This window comes from Thalassophryne amazonica, chromosome 8 (assembly GCF_902500255.1).
Source record: "Thalassophryne amazonica chromosome 8, fThaAma1.1, whole genome shotgun sequence".
Classification (NCBI taxonomy): Eukaryota; Metazoa; Chordata; class Actinopteri; order Batrachoidiformes; family Batrachoididae; genus Thalassophryne; species Thalassophryne amazonica.
In genome coordinates, this window is record NC_047110.1 from 52,308,367 (window position 1) to 52,323,645 (window position 15,279).

The window sequence follows — 15,279 nt, forward strand, 5'->3', positions numbered from 1 at the left end:
TTTCCTAGAAGTAGACTGCATAGTAATGGACTTGTCAGAGGAGGTGACATCATATATATTATGTGTTGGTCTTCAGAGGCAAGATTTTCCCTGCACTCTGAGCCGCATCATCTCATCGCAGAAACTGATATAGAAAGAGAGGAAGTCTGGTTTTAGGGGAGTAGGGGTGAGCATGACTTCTTCTAACGGTCATTGACTGTAACGCCTCTGTTCTGCTTTGTTGTCTATGTATCATAGAAACAGTGTCACAGCGGAGTCAAGCCACACGTCTTGTCACAGTAGACACATTATGAACAGAAGGAAGCTATGGTCTGCAACCCCAGGACATCCTGCGGTCTCATCACAAGTTTAATTTCAGACACTAAAACACATCCAACTTTAGCTTCACTGGTCCAGTTATTTTAGCTGATTTGTGAACCAGTACATCATCTTTCTTTTTTCTCTTTTTTGGACAAAGTACACTGGTTTGCCAAATGTAATGCAAAGTACTTCCATAGATAAAGGTTTTTTTTCTGATCACCACAGTGGACTTACAACTACAGTTTTCCAATATTGCAGTCATAGCAGCACAACCCAGTGGCCAGAAAATAAAGGCACATCTGTTCACCTGGCTGTGGGCAGATGACCACTTTCAAGAGGTGGGGTTGACCACTTGTCTTCCTGGGTGGTTGTCATCCAGGACCCAAAGTGGTTCTGTAGTGTGGTGGATGTGGTAATGTGATGCACCAGTGCATGCTGATAGACCTAAGCTGATTTTGTTTTTTAAAATATAATCCAGCCTAGCAGGCCTGTAATCGATAACTTTACAAAAGTATTAATGATCACCCTTTGGGTGAAGGCCACTGTTTTAAGCTATTTGTTCAGCAATTAGCCATGAAAACTGTAAAAATGTTTAACATTGACCTGTGCAATTTTTGTAACTTACTTTCTCTGAAGTCGGAGTGTGTGTGCATTATGTATCACTACTCTTAGCTTCATAGTCGAGTAGAGCGGAGAAGGATTCTCTTTCACCAGAACAGATCAAATTGGGCTTACATCTCGGATATACCTTCTGGCAATTTGTATCTAAACTTTCAGGTCTTCTTTTTAAGGAAATCCTCCTCTACACCACTTCATCGTGAAGCTGTATAACTGGGGATGGAAAATGCAAAATTTGCACTGTGCACAATTTCTCCAAACACAGCCACATTAGCCTATAACTTCTTCTGGGTTGTTTGGGTGTCTTGGTGACTTTCCTCACTCTTCTCCTTCTTGCACAGTCACTCAGTTTTTGAGAACTGTCTACTCCATGCAGATTTACCATAAAATACCATACTGTTTGTATTTCTTTGATGTAAATAAAGTTCAAGACATATTCAGTGGCAGCTTTAACATCAGAGAGCCTCGTCCACAACGACCACAAAAGACTCCAAGCCGTCATTGATGTTAAAGGGGGCAACACACGATAATAAGAAAAGGGGTATGTAAACTTTTGATCAGGGTCATTTTGGTAGTTTCTGTTGTCGTCATGATTTAAAGAGAGTAAACAGTTATTTGACAATAAATGGCTTCACACAACTACTAACATGAGTGAAAAAAAGTTTTGTGTTATCATTCATATCCTCTGAAAAATGGCCAGCCCCCCCACCCCACCCCCAAAATTCTGCCAGGGTATGTAAACTTTTGAGTGCAATTGTATATGTCAACAAGAATGAAGTAAATGGAAAAACCTGACTTGCGCTGTTAAAGAAACTGGAGAGATTAAAAGAGACTTTTTCGAGGAAGGTTCAGATCACCATCAAAGTTTCTCACCACTTCCTTGATGCAAGAACTGCCTCTCTGCTGTTATCTCAGTCTTTTTTCTTTGGGTTTTTTTTTTACTTCTCAAACACACACACACAGGGGAAATCATATCTCAGTCCTCATCTGTCCATTAGTAAAGAGGTACATTCAGTATTAGAAAACCTTTAAGTCAACTTGTACACCAAGTCCAGTGTCAAAGTGAACCAAAAAAGAATGAACATTAATGCTGAAATTTGTGTGTGTGTGTGTTTAATTACAGAGCTTTGAATTTGTATGACTGGTCCAATGATTCTGTCCACACATATATACAAATTTGATCTATAATCATACTGTATGTCATGGAAACCCTGTCCCAGTTGTGAAAGTGTGATTTAAAAAAAAGACTTGTGACTTCTGCTTTCCGTATCTCTGGGTTATTTTTAACTTTCATCTGACACCAGGGCTGCTGCTAAGGTTTTGGAGGCCCTAAGCATAACTGGTCAGGGAGGCCCCCCCACCCCCATACAAGAGAAACCCCCCCCCCCCAACACACACACACACACACACACACACAAGTTCTACTCAAACCGTTACTATTTATTAAAGTGTTTAAGTTTAGCGTTTAAAGCTACATCAAATCAGCAAAGCCAACGCAACCTAGCTTAAGCAGCACCACTGAACATTAAATAATCAAAACAATTTAAACCTTTAACACGTACTTACCAGCAAGGGATGCACGGGTATCATCTTTTTGTTTCTTTTTCCTCCGTTTTTCAGCTCCAGACTCCTGCTGTCGCTTCATTGCTTAATTGTGGCATAGTGGCAACTTGTCGTCTCGTGTCAGACTCAAATGTGGGCTAGCAGTGCTGCTTCAGTTAGGCGCAGGGTTGCCAGATTGGGTGTTTTCCCATCCAGTTGGTTTGTTTAGGGTAAAAATATGGCACTGGACGAGTTTTTTGTATAGAATCGCCACACACATTTTAAAAATCAGTTCAAATTGCGTAGGATTTAGTGCCTCCATGCATTTTTGAGCATTTATTGGACTGGAAATCATCACATCTGGCAACCCTGGTTAGGCGACACAGCGAACAGAGAAAGACGCAAACAGGGCTGTACCATTTCAGGGAATCGGGGTGGGGGTGGATGGGGGCTTTATATTAGGCAAAAAAAACCTGTTAATTTACCCCAATTAAGTAATGGGGTAGGGGCCTACACAATGTTTAAAGACAAAAACGATGGGCCTATTCATAAATAATTCACATTGATTTTGAAATGTAATAATCAGTGTTGCTACAGTTACTTTGATAAAGTAATCCAATTACTGATTACTCCTTGAAAAAGTAACTTATTTACTTTACTGTTTACTCAATTGTAAAAGTAACTAAGTTAGATTACTAGTTACTTTTTTAGTTACTTTCCCCAGCTGCCGACAACAACCCTCTGCCACCTCAACATGACAATGATACCTGTTTTGCCAAAACTCACTTTATAGTCACCCTTTCTTGACTTCAATGAAAATAAATACTTGTTTTATAAAAAGTAAAATAATCTTTCTTGACCTCATATTTAACTGTTGACAGCACTGTAACAGTAAAACTTGCAATTTCTAACCTTCATTGTTTATAAATGTAACCATTAAATTCTAACATTTTTCTAACATTTAAATTCTCTATAAACATTTTTCTTGTCAAAATTATTATTATTTTAAGTAGTATTAGTAGTTGTAGTAAAAAAAAAAAAAAAAAAAAAAAAAAAAAAAAAATACGGCTTCAAAACTGGACCTTTAATCTAGGGGTGTTGTGAGGGGGGGGCACCTCCCTGCCCCACGCCCCCATTCCATCTGGATTCGCCCCTGCTTTGGCGTTTGAGCACAAAGAATGGATAACATTTATTTATGCAGAAAACATGACCAGATTTACAGGTAAGAAAGTTTTATTGTGTTTTCACATCATGTGGTCCTCAGAAAGAGAGTTTAGGTGCATTTGAGTGGAAAATAGTGTTAGTTGTTGACGCGTCGCGGAGGATCAGCTGTTTTTAACGAGACGATACGGAGCGGCTCAGCTCAGAATTCTAAATAAAGGAGAAAAATAAAGCATAAAAATGACTTTGTAAAGCTCAGTGCAGGTGTGCTGTTTTCACCGCGCTTTAAGAGGTGAGGATGAGTCGTAGCAGTTGAAAAGTTCACAGCTCGCTTAAAGTGGGCAGTTCAGTCGAACCCCGACCTCCTGCCCACGGACCAAGTTTAATGCTGCTGTCGACCCACAATGCAAAAATAATAGTAACGCACAGTGACTTGGAGAAGTAACTTTAATCTGATTACTCATTTGGAAAGATTAACGCGTTAGATTACTCGTTACTAAAAAGTGGTTAGATTAGAGTAACCGGCATCACTGGTAATAATGTAATAATTTCAACACATTTTTCAGTCAATTGGAGGCCCTGCAAACTAGTGCAACATGGTTGGTGCCCCACGCAGGCTGCGTAGTCTGCTTATGCCGAACGGCTGACACAATTCAAATTTGCCCTGATAATACTCGAGCTGTTTGTCTTGCCATGAATGAACACAGCTGTGAAAACATACGTGCGCTCTCTCACCGTAGACTTTTTGTGGTTCCCTCTCTCTGCAGGTATGCGTGTATGTTTACGAGTACTAATGGTAGCTGTGAGCGAGCATCACCTGAGAGGATAGAATTGTGTCATCATGACAGACTGTCAGGTACAAATAGACACACATTTGGCAAATATTTTTATTGATTTGTTCGGTAATCAGTTTTTTGTTTTCATGTAGACTCCGTGGCCGCAGGGTACCGAGTGTGTGGCCAGGTACAACTTCAGAGGCACCTCAGAACAGGACCTGCCCTTCAACAAAGGAGATGTGTTGACCATCATTGTTGTCACAAAGGTACTATGTGTGTCTTATGAGCAGCTCAAGTAAAGTCTCCACTACGCTGATCTAAATACAAGATGATTTTTTTTTTCCTGAAAATGTACCTGAAAAATATGTTCTCATCTTATAATCCTGGACTGGGTGTTTGGTAGGGTTGTGTAAACCAGTGGTTTAGGTTCCTTTGTTGGCAAGAACAGACCTCGACTTTGAGGACAATGATCATTACGGAATCAATGGATACCCTGATTGCAGCACTTGAGACGATGAGTGAGGAATCAGTGTTTGTATTTCTGACTGTCCTGGATCCAAACTAAGATACAGACTTTTAAAGACTTCCTGGACTCAGTCAACAGAAGTACAGTGAGGAAAATAAGTATTTGAACACCCTGCGATTTTGCAAGTTCTCCCACTTAGAAATCATGGAGGGGTCTGAAATTTTCATCTTAGGTGCATGTCCACTGTGAGAGACATAATGTAAAAAAAAAAAAACCTCCGGAAATCACAATGTATGATTTTTTTAATAATTTATTTGTATGTTACTGCTGCAAATAAGTGTTTGAACCCCTACCAACCAGCAAGAATTCTGGCTCACACAGACCTGTTAATTTGTCTTTAAGAAGCCCTCTTATTCTGCGCTCTTTACCTGTATTAATTGCACCTGTTTGAACTTGTTACCTGTATAAAAGACTCCTGTTCACACACTCAATCAATCACACGTCAACCTGTCCACCATAGCTAAGACCAAAGAGCTGTCTAAGGACACCAGGACAAAACTGTAGACCTGCACAAGGCTGGGATGGACTACAGGACAACAGGCAAGCAGCTTGGTAGAAGACAACAACTGTTATGATTATTTATTAGAAAGTGGAAGAAACACAAGATGACTGTCAATCTCCCTCGGTCTGGGATTCCATGCAAGATCTCACTGTGTGGCGTAAGGATGATTCTGAGAAAGCTCAGAACTACACAGGAGGACCTGGTCAGTGACCTGAAGAGAGCTGGGACCACAGTCACAAAGATTACATTAGTAACACATGATGCTGTCATGGTTTAAAATCCTGCAGGGCAGCAAGGTCCCCCTGCTCAAGCCAGCACATGTCAAGGACCGTTTGAAGTTCACCAGTGACCATCTGGATGATCCAGAGGAGGCATGGGAGAAGGTCATGTGGTCAGATGAGACCAGAATAAAGCTTTTTGGAATCAGCTCCACTTACCATGTTTAGAGGATGAGAACAACCCCAAGAAAACCATCCCAACCGTGAAGCATGGGGGTGGAAACATCATACTCTGGGGGTGCTCTTCTGCAAAGGGGACAGGACGACTGCACCATATAGAAGGGAGGATGGATGGGGTCATGTATCGTGAGATTTTGGCAAACAACCTCCTTCCCTCTGTAAGAGCATTGAAGATGGGTCGTGGCTGGGTCTTCCAGCATGACAATGACCCCAAACACACAGCCAGGGCAACTAAGGAGGGGCTCCGTAAGAAGCATTTCAAGGTCCTGGAGTGGCCTGGCCAGTCTCCAGACCTGAACTCGATAGAAAATCTTTGGAGGGAGCTGAAACTCCAAACCTGAAAGATTTGGAGAAGATCTGCATGGAGGAGTGGACCAAAATCCCCGCTGCAGTGTGTGAAAACCTGGTGGAAAACTACAGGAAACATTTGACCTCTGTAATTGCAAACAAAGGCTACTGTACCAAATATTAACCTTGATTTTCACAGGTGTTCAAATACTTATTTGCAGCAGTAACATACAAATAAATTATTAAAAAAAATCATACATTGTGATTTCCGGATTTTTTTTTTTTTTTAGATTATGTCTCTAACAGTGGACATGCACCTAAGATGAAAATTTCAAACCCCTCCATCATTTCTAAGTGGGAGAACTTGCAAAATCGCAGGGTGTTCAAATACTTATTTTCCTCACTGTATATCTGTATGTGGCATAACTTTTGAATTTGTCAAGACATTCACTTATCTTGGCAGTGACATTCATGTCTTTGGGTCTTTGGATTGGAGATCAAAAGATCTTTACTGGAGATTGGATGTCCAAGTCTTTAAGATCCTGGTGCTTTTTGTCTTACTGTGGGAAGAAGACGAAGGGCATTGACTGTTGTACATACATATGAAAGTAAAGCCTCGGTCCCACCGAATAATAAGCCATGAATAATGAGCCACGCATGAGTGTGTCAGCGATTATTTGAAGAATGATCCACGTTTTCATCCATTACGTATCTATTACATATATAAGAAGCCTTTATGTGCCTCGCATGTGCCAGGTATCAGCCTCTAGTGAGCCACGATTGACCTGTCATTTGAGCCCCGTCCAGCCTCGAGTGGCTCGTGTCACCGCATATGATCCACGTCAAGCTACATATGATCCATGTAGCGCCATGTTAACATGTGCACGTTGGTGCACGTTTAGGCATGGGTTTGGTCCAAACCTCCAGCCCTCCCAGACCTGGTCCCTTTAAGTGTGGGTTTTTAATTCACAGCATCCATTCAAGATGTTGTCACATTTTTTAAACATAGTCCGAAAATAGATGCTCCAGTACAGTCCGGCGGGTGTGCGCCATGCGCCAGGCTGCTGTTCACCTGTGTTCCAGAGTCATTAAATCCACCAGACCAGCTAGAACCGAACCACGGGTTCCTGGACAGTCACCTCAGTGATTCCTCTCATTGGATCTATTTCTTCCATGGCTTAACAGGCATTTTGACACCGTGATCCAACTTTTAACTTTGTCTTCGTCCGTTAATTTCTGCGAAATCGCTCTTTTGCGCGTTAGTTAAAATAGTTACCTTTTAAACTGTTCCAAAATAAGTTCTCCACTTCATGGAGCAGGAGAGAGAGGGGACAAAGGGGGTCCAGATGAAACAGTCTTCTCTGATTCCAGAAGTGATTACAGGTGTTTTCAACTCCAAGCTCTGACAGAAAATGATTAATCTGCTACAAAATAATTATTTTATATACAGCATCCGCTGCACAAAGCAGGTGGGATTGTGCGCAAGATGGCTGAGCCTGTCCAAAAGGGTCCTCGTAGCTGCCAGGCACTCGGATGATGAGCTTTTAGCAGCCTCATCCTCACCACAGACATGCCTCTATAATCCTCGTTAGTTGTCGTTGTATTGTACACAAACTGCCCCACACTGTTGTTGCTAAATTTTGAACTTTTTAAAATTAGCGAGATGAGCCTCGTTAACTGAATATACTGCCATTAAGAGCCTCTCAGAGCCACTATTCTCCCACAATAGTTGAATACCTCCTCTCATAGCAAAAAGAAAAAAAAAACATGCTTTGTGGCTCATTCATCCTTCATTATTTGGTGGGACCAGGGCATAAGTCCCGTCGACTGCTCCCTTGTTTTCACTCGGGGTCGCCAGCATATCCAAGGTAGATCTGGATGTTGATTTGGCAGAAGTTTTACACCAGATGCCCTTACTGACACAACTCCACATTACATGGAGAAAGGTGGCAGGGGTGGGATTTGAACCAGGAACCTTTCACACTGAAACCAAGCACATCAAGCACTTGGCCACCACCCCTGTCTGTATATACATACATATGTGCATTGAAATTTGTCTTCTGCATTTAACCCATCCTAATTAGAGTTAGACACAATCCAACCACTTGGGGCAGTGGGCAGCCACAGTCCAGCATCCAGGGACCAACTCCAAATGTAGAGATCCTGCCTTAGTCAGGGACAGAGAAAGGAGCAGACACTGTGCATGTTTGGATGGTGAAAGGAAACCCATTTAGACACAAGGAAACATGCAAACTCTGCACAGAAAGGAACTGTGCAGGGGTGGAATTGAATTCCAGACCTTCTTGTTGTGAGGCAAGAGTGCTAACCACTGAGCCACCATACTAACCAGTGATCTCTTCAGAGCAGATGTCTCAAACTCATTCTAGAAGGGCCGAGAGGATCAAATCAATTTTATTTATATAGCGCCAAATCACAACAAACAGTTGCCCCAAGGCGCTTTATATTGTAAGGCAAAGCCATACAATAATTACGGAAAAACCCCAACGGTCAAAACGACCCCCTGTGAGCAAGTACTTGGCGACAGTACAGTTCTGCACTTCTGTGTGCATTAATCCAGTACGAAGGTGTCTCAGTGTTTAGGACCCCAGTGGCAGGAGATGGCCAATGGTCTCTTTGGGTGTTTGCCATCTAGAACCCAATGTGGGTCCATGGTATGGAGAACGCAAACTCTACTTTTATATATCATATATAGACAACAGCAGTTGGCAACAAAAATTGAAAGTGTGTGCGTTCCTCTTGCACTACTTGCACTAAAAGTACGCACAGGAGCCGAGAACTGGTAAATGTCCATCATGACATGCAGTTGACACTTGTGCAAAATATTTCTTCTCTCAATTTTAACACCATAATCACTTATCAACACAACTTTAACAAGATCAAAACAGGAACCACCACCATTTACAAATAACGTAACAATTATTTACCAGTATTTGCAGTCCTCCCAGGAGCCTTCGCAGTCCTGTGCATTCCCATGTTAGAGTGAACAATTCCTCTGACTCCTGCTACTGGCACAAAGCAGCTGTTTCCTCCCGCAGTTTGATTTCAGCAATGGATCCACATTATTTTTGCTGCTCAAACTGCATCAGGAGACATTTTATCATTAAAAAAAGAGAGCAGCACAATCACACCATATCATATCACTCTCCTATTTTACTCTTCCTTTTTAGATATTTAGATATACCCTTGTATACTGGCATAGTTCCACCTTAGATTTGGAATATAATATATAAGGTATACCTTACTGAATTTTCATCTGTGGTTTCCTTCCTCAATCCTTTATTGTCCTCAGAACATACTGCCAAGCACATCCTACTGTGGAGGTCATGCACTTTACATAACAATTCCTTGTTACTGCCCAAGCACAAGCCCATCAAAACAGTCAAAAGATTTTTTTTTTTTAATCTCTTCTTAGAAACTTCATTGTTGCTTTACTCGTCTGTTAGTGGGGCGGCATAGCAAAACAATTGTTCATTTTGTGATTAAAGCATAGAATTTGGCACACATATTCTAAATTAACTAATCTTTTTTTTTCAGTTATGGAGCCATCCTGGAGCTGACCTCTAATGAGCTACAGGAGTCGATAAAGAATTACACAGGGCTCCAAATTTAATAATGCTCAATCATGTTGAAAACTATACCACGTTATTTGTCTGATCATAACAATTCCAAAAAGGTATAGTTTGGACTATCTGTGGGGTAAAAAGGGCAAAAATGGTGACAAAGTTTCAGTTTGTACAGGGGTCAAAAATTAAAGTTGCTCCAATTTTGGTAAAAAGTGATGTAAAGTATTAGTTGAAATAAAAGGATTAATACATGGAATAGTTTTGACTGTGTTGAATGCTTGGTCTCCAAAGTAAAGGTCAAACAAGGTCGACGTCCATTGGATTCTATGACGTATGATGTTGCCCCGTAACAAAATAACTAAGCATGACAGATGGTGAAAACTATTCCTTTTTAAAATGCTATTAACTCAAGCAATAATTTACATAATTTTTTACCAAAATTGGAGCAACTTTAACTTTTGACCCCTGTACAAACTGAAATTGACCTTTGTCACCATTTTTGCCCTTTTTACTCCATAACTGCATAACATTCAGTCATAGATGGTTCAGACTATACCTTTTGACTAGACTATAGACTATACCCTGTGTAATTCTTTATTGACCCCTGTAGCTCATTAGAGGTCAGCTCCAGCATGACTCTATATCTGAAAATAAACATTAGTTATTTTAAATATATGTGCCAAATTCCATGCTTTTATCACAAAATTAACATTTTTTACAGAAATTTTAGCTAAGCTGCACCACTATATTTATGGGAATCTCTGGGGAGTTTTTAGCATTTACATGTCTGAAGGACGAGTGTGCCAGACAGTATGTCATTTCTATTTTAAATCAGATGCAAACAAATAATACATTGTTATTGTTACACTGTTGAATGTATCACCTCATTGTCTACAGGGTAATCTTAGCTACACACTTTAATAGCTGTTTTGAAGACATCTGTTAACCTATATTATCTCGCTGTAAAGCTGTATAATATGAAAACTCTTAATTTAGACATTGCTGGCATTTTGTGTTTCAGGATCCAAACTGGTACAAAGCTAAAAATACTGCAGGTCGTGAAGGAACAATTCCAGCCAACTATGTGCAGAAAAGAGAAGGTGTGAAATCTGGAGGCAAGCTGAGTCTAATGCCGTGAGTTCCTGCATTTTTTTTATTTGTAGTCTTGCACGTTCACTTCAGGTGAGGTTCGGTCAGGTCTGGAAGCATGTGCACATTGCCACATACAGTATACCACACTACAGAGCCACCTTGGGCCATGGATGTCAACCACTCAGTCAGACAACTTGTCCAACACCACTACTTGAAAGTATCCATCTGCAGTGCATCCAGAAAATATTCACAGCGTTTCACTTCTTTTACATTTTGTTATGTTACAGTAGGGTGGTCCTGAAAAGCAAACTTCTACTTTTTCAAGGTGCTTCATCTTTTTTAGGTTTCTTTATGGGTAAAAATTGTGTTTTAATTGTTGTGCGGTGTCCTCGCTCTCCCCTCAAAGTCTCTCATCATTGTGTTACTGTATTTTCTGCACCATAAGGCGCACCGGATTACAAGGCGCGCCCTCAATTAGCGGGTACTTATCCCTTACAAAAGGCGCACCGGATTACAAGGCGCGCCCTCAATTAGCGGGTACTTATCCCTTACAAAAGGCGCACCGGATTACAAGGCGCGCCCTCAATTAGCGGGTACTTATCCCTTACAAAAGGCGCACCGGATTACAAGGCGCGCCCTCAATTAGCGGGTACTTATCCCTTACAAAAGGCGCACCGGATTACAAGGCGCGCCCTCAATTAGCGGGTACTTACCCCTTACAAAAGGCGCACCGGATTATAAGGCGCGGCCTCGATTAGCGGGTACTTATCCCTTACAAAAAGGCTCACCGGATTACAAGGCGCGCCCTCGATTAGCGGGTACTTATCCCTTACAAAAGGCGCACCGGATTACAAGGCACGGCCTCAATTAGCGGGTACTTAACCCTTACAAAAGGCGCACGCTAAAACATACAGTCTACAAAAAAAAAAAAGGTCACGGAAGCAAAACGGTGAGTTTATTTGAACTTTTTAACAACTTTGAACTGCTGGTATTTAACAATATGGTACTCACATTATTTTTTTATTATGGTTCTGTCACAAATCCATCGAAGTCTTCATCTTCTGTGTCTGAATTGAACAGCTGGTCTTCTAGCTGTGGCCACCTCGCTTTGTTTCTGCGGAAACTCCGTTTGGTCTTTTTAACTTGGCGCAGTTCATTTTCTTGTTTCCTCTCGCAGCTGCTCTATTCCCATGAACAACCGCGTAACTGATAGCCTGCAGTTTGAATTGTCTCGTAAGCATGTCTCTTCGCTGCCGCCATTTTTGGGGGTCCTTAGACAAACAAATGTTGTTTTGCAGGATACCTGTAGTATACGGTAACTACCGGAGGAGTGGCGGAGGTAAGTGTACGTACCATGGACTCACGGACTCTTCTCTGATTGGTTTATCTCTGGCAGCGTACGTACTCTACGCTACCAGCGTACGTACTTTACGTATTACGTCCTTGTGTCAGCGGGAAATGGTGCGATATTCCGACGGTCAAAGACATCGTCGGTCATTTTTACAGATTTTGGAATTCAGTGCGCACATAAGGCGCACGGCCGATTTTTGTGAAAATTTTTTTGTGAAAATTTAAGGCTTTTAGGTGCGCCTTATGGTGTGGAAAATACGGTAAATAAAGGACAAAAAATGACATAAGTCCTGCTCACAAACTGGTTGCCAGAGACAGGACATGTCCACATCAAGTGTAACTCCAGACATCTGCACATTTACTCACGGACGGTTCGTTCGTGTGCACGCAGCTCACGGTCAAATGGAGAAAGATAAACTATAACAGAACTCAGAGCGCAGACCTGCAGCTCAGCACAAGAACAAATATAAACTAGAAGAGGAATCAGAGTGCACAGTCTGGCTGCAGCCAAACTGTGCACTCTGATTCCTCTGTACAGAGAACCTGTAGACTGCGTCCTCACCTCCTCTCTGCCCCCCTGCTGTGCGCACCTGACGCAGACATTTCCTGCATCGTCATGATGCCACATGAAGCAACTCGAAGCAGGCCCAGTGTGAAATGGGCTTGAGGGAGGAGTTGCATTTATCCAGGATTACAAACAGATCCTAACGCAGGATGAACAGCAGCGCCAATACCTGCTGCAAGTTAATGAGTGGCATTGATGTCAGTTCTCGGCGGCGAAGAAAATCGGAACCAAACACCACTCCCCACATGACTGTTTGTTTTCACCAAATAGGTGGACAGTGACATGAAATACTTTTTTTTGTCTCTCCTGTATGGTCAGTTAAGGAGAAAGGAATGTTGGTTCAATTTGTATTTCATTTCTGAACAGGTACATTACTATTGCTGGTTTGCACTAATATGCTCAACCATTGCAATTTCCACCCTGCGTGTGGCAGTGGTTAGAATAGTCATATCAAAACAAAATTTTGCACAAAACATTTTCACATTAAGCTGAGCAATTTTGTCAAGAAGCACTTTAAAAAAAAAGTCACATTTTTATTTTTGGCATACTGTAAAGTGACAAGCTGGATGGTCAGGAATTGCTGAACACAAATGCACGGCTCGAACAAACAGCTCTGGTTTTTAGAAGGCTACTGTGGCGGATAGCAGAGGTCGGTACATAGGCAGTCAAAGAAAATCAGCAGTACAAAAATCATCAGGCAAAAAGGCGTGGTTGAAGCAATAGGCTGGAGGTCAGGAAGACACAAGGGGGCAGGCAGGACTATGGAATGCAGGTATAGAGCTGAAATCAAGGCACAACAAAATGGTGAGGAACTAACACACCCTGTGAGTTTATGTAATCCCAGGTGGTAATCAGCAAATCAGAAACAGGTGTGCATGGAAAGCACCAGAACAAGAGCGTGGCCAGAGAGAGAGAGAAACACCCATCATCAAGACTCAAGAGACAGACAAGAGAAGCAGAGACAGACAGACCCAAGCAGAAAAACCCAGCAAGAGAATACACAAACAAAAACCAATGAAATATGAAAAATAACAAACAGATCAAAAGAACGAAATAAGAACAGATAACCAAACAAAACTCAAACCCTGACATAAAGGACCACCCTAATGTTACAGCCTTATTCCAAAATGGTTGAAAATTTTTTTCCACAAAATTCTATACACAATACCCCGTAATGACAATGTGAAAAGTTTTTTTTATGTATTTATTTATTTGATTTTTGCAAATTTATTAAAAATAAAAAAAAACTATGAAATCACTTGTACACAAGTATTCACAGCCTTTGCCATGAAGCTCATAATTGTGCTGAGGTGCATCCTGTTTCTACTGAGCATCCTTAAGATGTTTATACAGCTTAATTAGAGTCCACCTGGTGTAAATTCAGTTGAAATTCAGTTTGGAAAGGCACACACCTGTCTATATATAAGGTCCTACAGTTGACAGTGCATGTCAGAGCACAAACCAGGCATGAAGTCAAAGGAATTCTCTGTAGACCTCCAAGACAGGATTGTCTTGGAGGCACAAATCTGGGAAAGGGTACAGGAACAGTTCTGCTGCTTTGACGTGCCAGTGAGCACATTGGCCTCCATCATCCATAAATGGAAGACGTTCAGATCCACCAGGACTTCTAGAGCTGGCCACCCGTCGAAACTGAGTGATTGACAGAGAAGGGCCTTAGTCAGGGAGGTGACCAAGAACCCGATGGTCACTATGTCAGAGCTCCAGCATTCCTCTGTGGAGAGAGGAGAACCTTCGAGAAGTACAACCATCTCTGCAGCAATCCACCAATCAGACCTTGTATGAATGGTCAGACGGAAGCCATTCCTTAGTACTAGAAGCACTCAGAGTGCAAACCTCCGCCAAGGCCATAGGGTCACTGACCCTAAAGAGAGTCCCTCCTTCGCACAGTGATCTATTCAACAGTTCAGTGTCACAACCAAAGCTATGATCCATACACTTTTCCTTCCTGTATATTTGACATCCTTGACCATGAAAACATACCACTAGAACTTGGAATCACTTTTATGTCTTTATTAGTTGAAAAGTTATTGTATAAAAATGATTTTTCGGTAATGGTGGTTTTCTTCTGGATCTAGCTCCATAACATTTGAAGCTACATCAAATCTGATGACACCTGGCTTCCGGTTCCGCCACCACCGAGATGGCAGAGTAAAACACGATCTCCTCCGACCAGAATATAAAAACGCCCTGCTAACCTGAAAATAACCACAAGAATATACCAAAACAATTGGATAGCAGCGTAACGATGGAGATGACAGAAAGTAAGAAAAACGCAGTGGAATCTTATGAAAATGAGGAGGAAAGACAAGCTACAGAGGCGGGTGCTAATGCTAAAGATGACGGACGGCAGAAAAGCACCGAAAGACCAAAGGTGAATATGGAACGAATCCTTCAAGAAATTTTAGAGTTCCGAAAAGAGAATGGTCAGCAATTAGTCGAAATAAAAGATGACATTAACAAAACAAACCAGAGGATTGAAGAAGCGGAGATGCGCAT

The 15,279-nt window shown here is 41.6% G+C and overlaps 1 protein-coding gene across 1 annotated transcript in view; it reads left to right on the top strand.

Moving 5' to 3' along the window:
• Positions 1–15,279, top strand: part of LOC117515614 (tyrosine-protein kinase CSK-like) — a 55,514-nt gene that overhangs the window by 16,337 nt on the left and 23,898 nt on the right. Inside the window, exons 2-4 of the mRNA XM_034176250.1 lie at positions 4,389–4,477; positions 4,550–4,663; positions 10,777–10,889. Of these exons, the coding sequence (XP_034032141.1) occupies positions 4,463–4,477; positions 4,550–4,663; positions 10,777–10,889 (242 nt within the window). The 5' untranslated portion in view covers positions 4,389–4,462. The remainder of the gene's footprint in view (positions 1–4,388; positions 4,478–4,549; positions 4,664–10,776; positions 10,890–15,279) is intronic.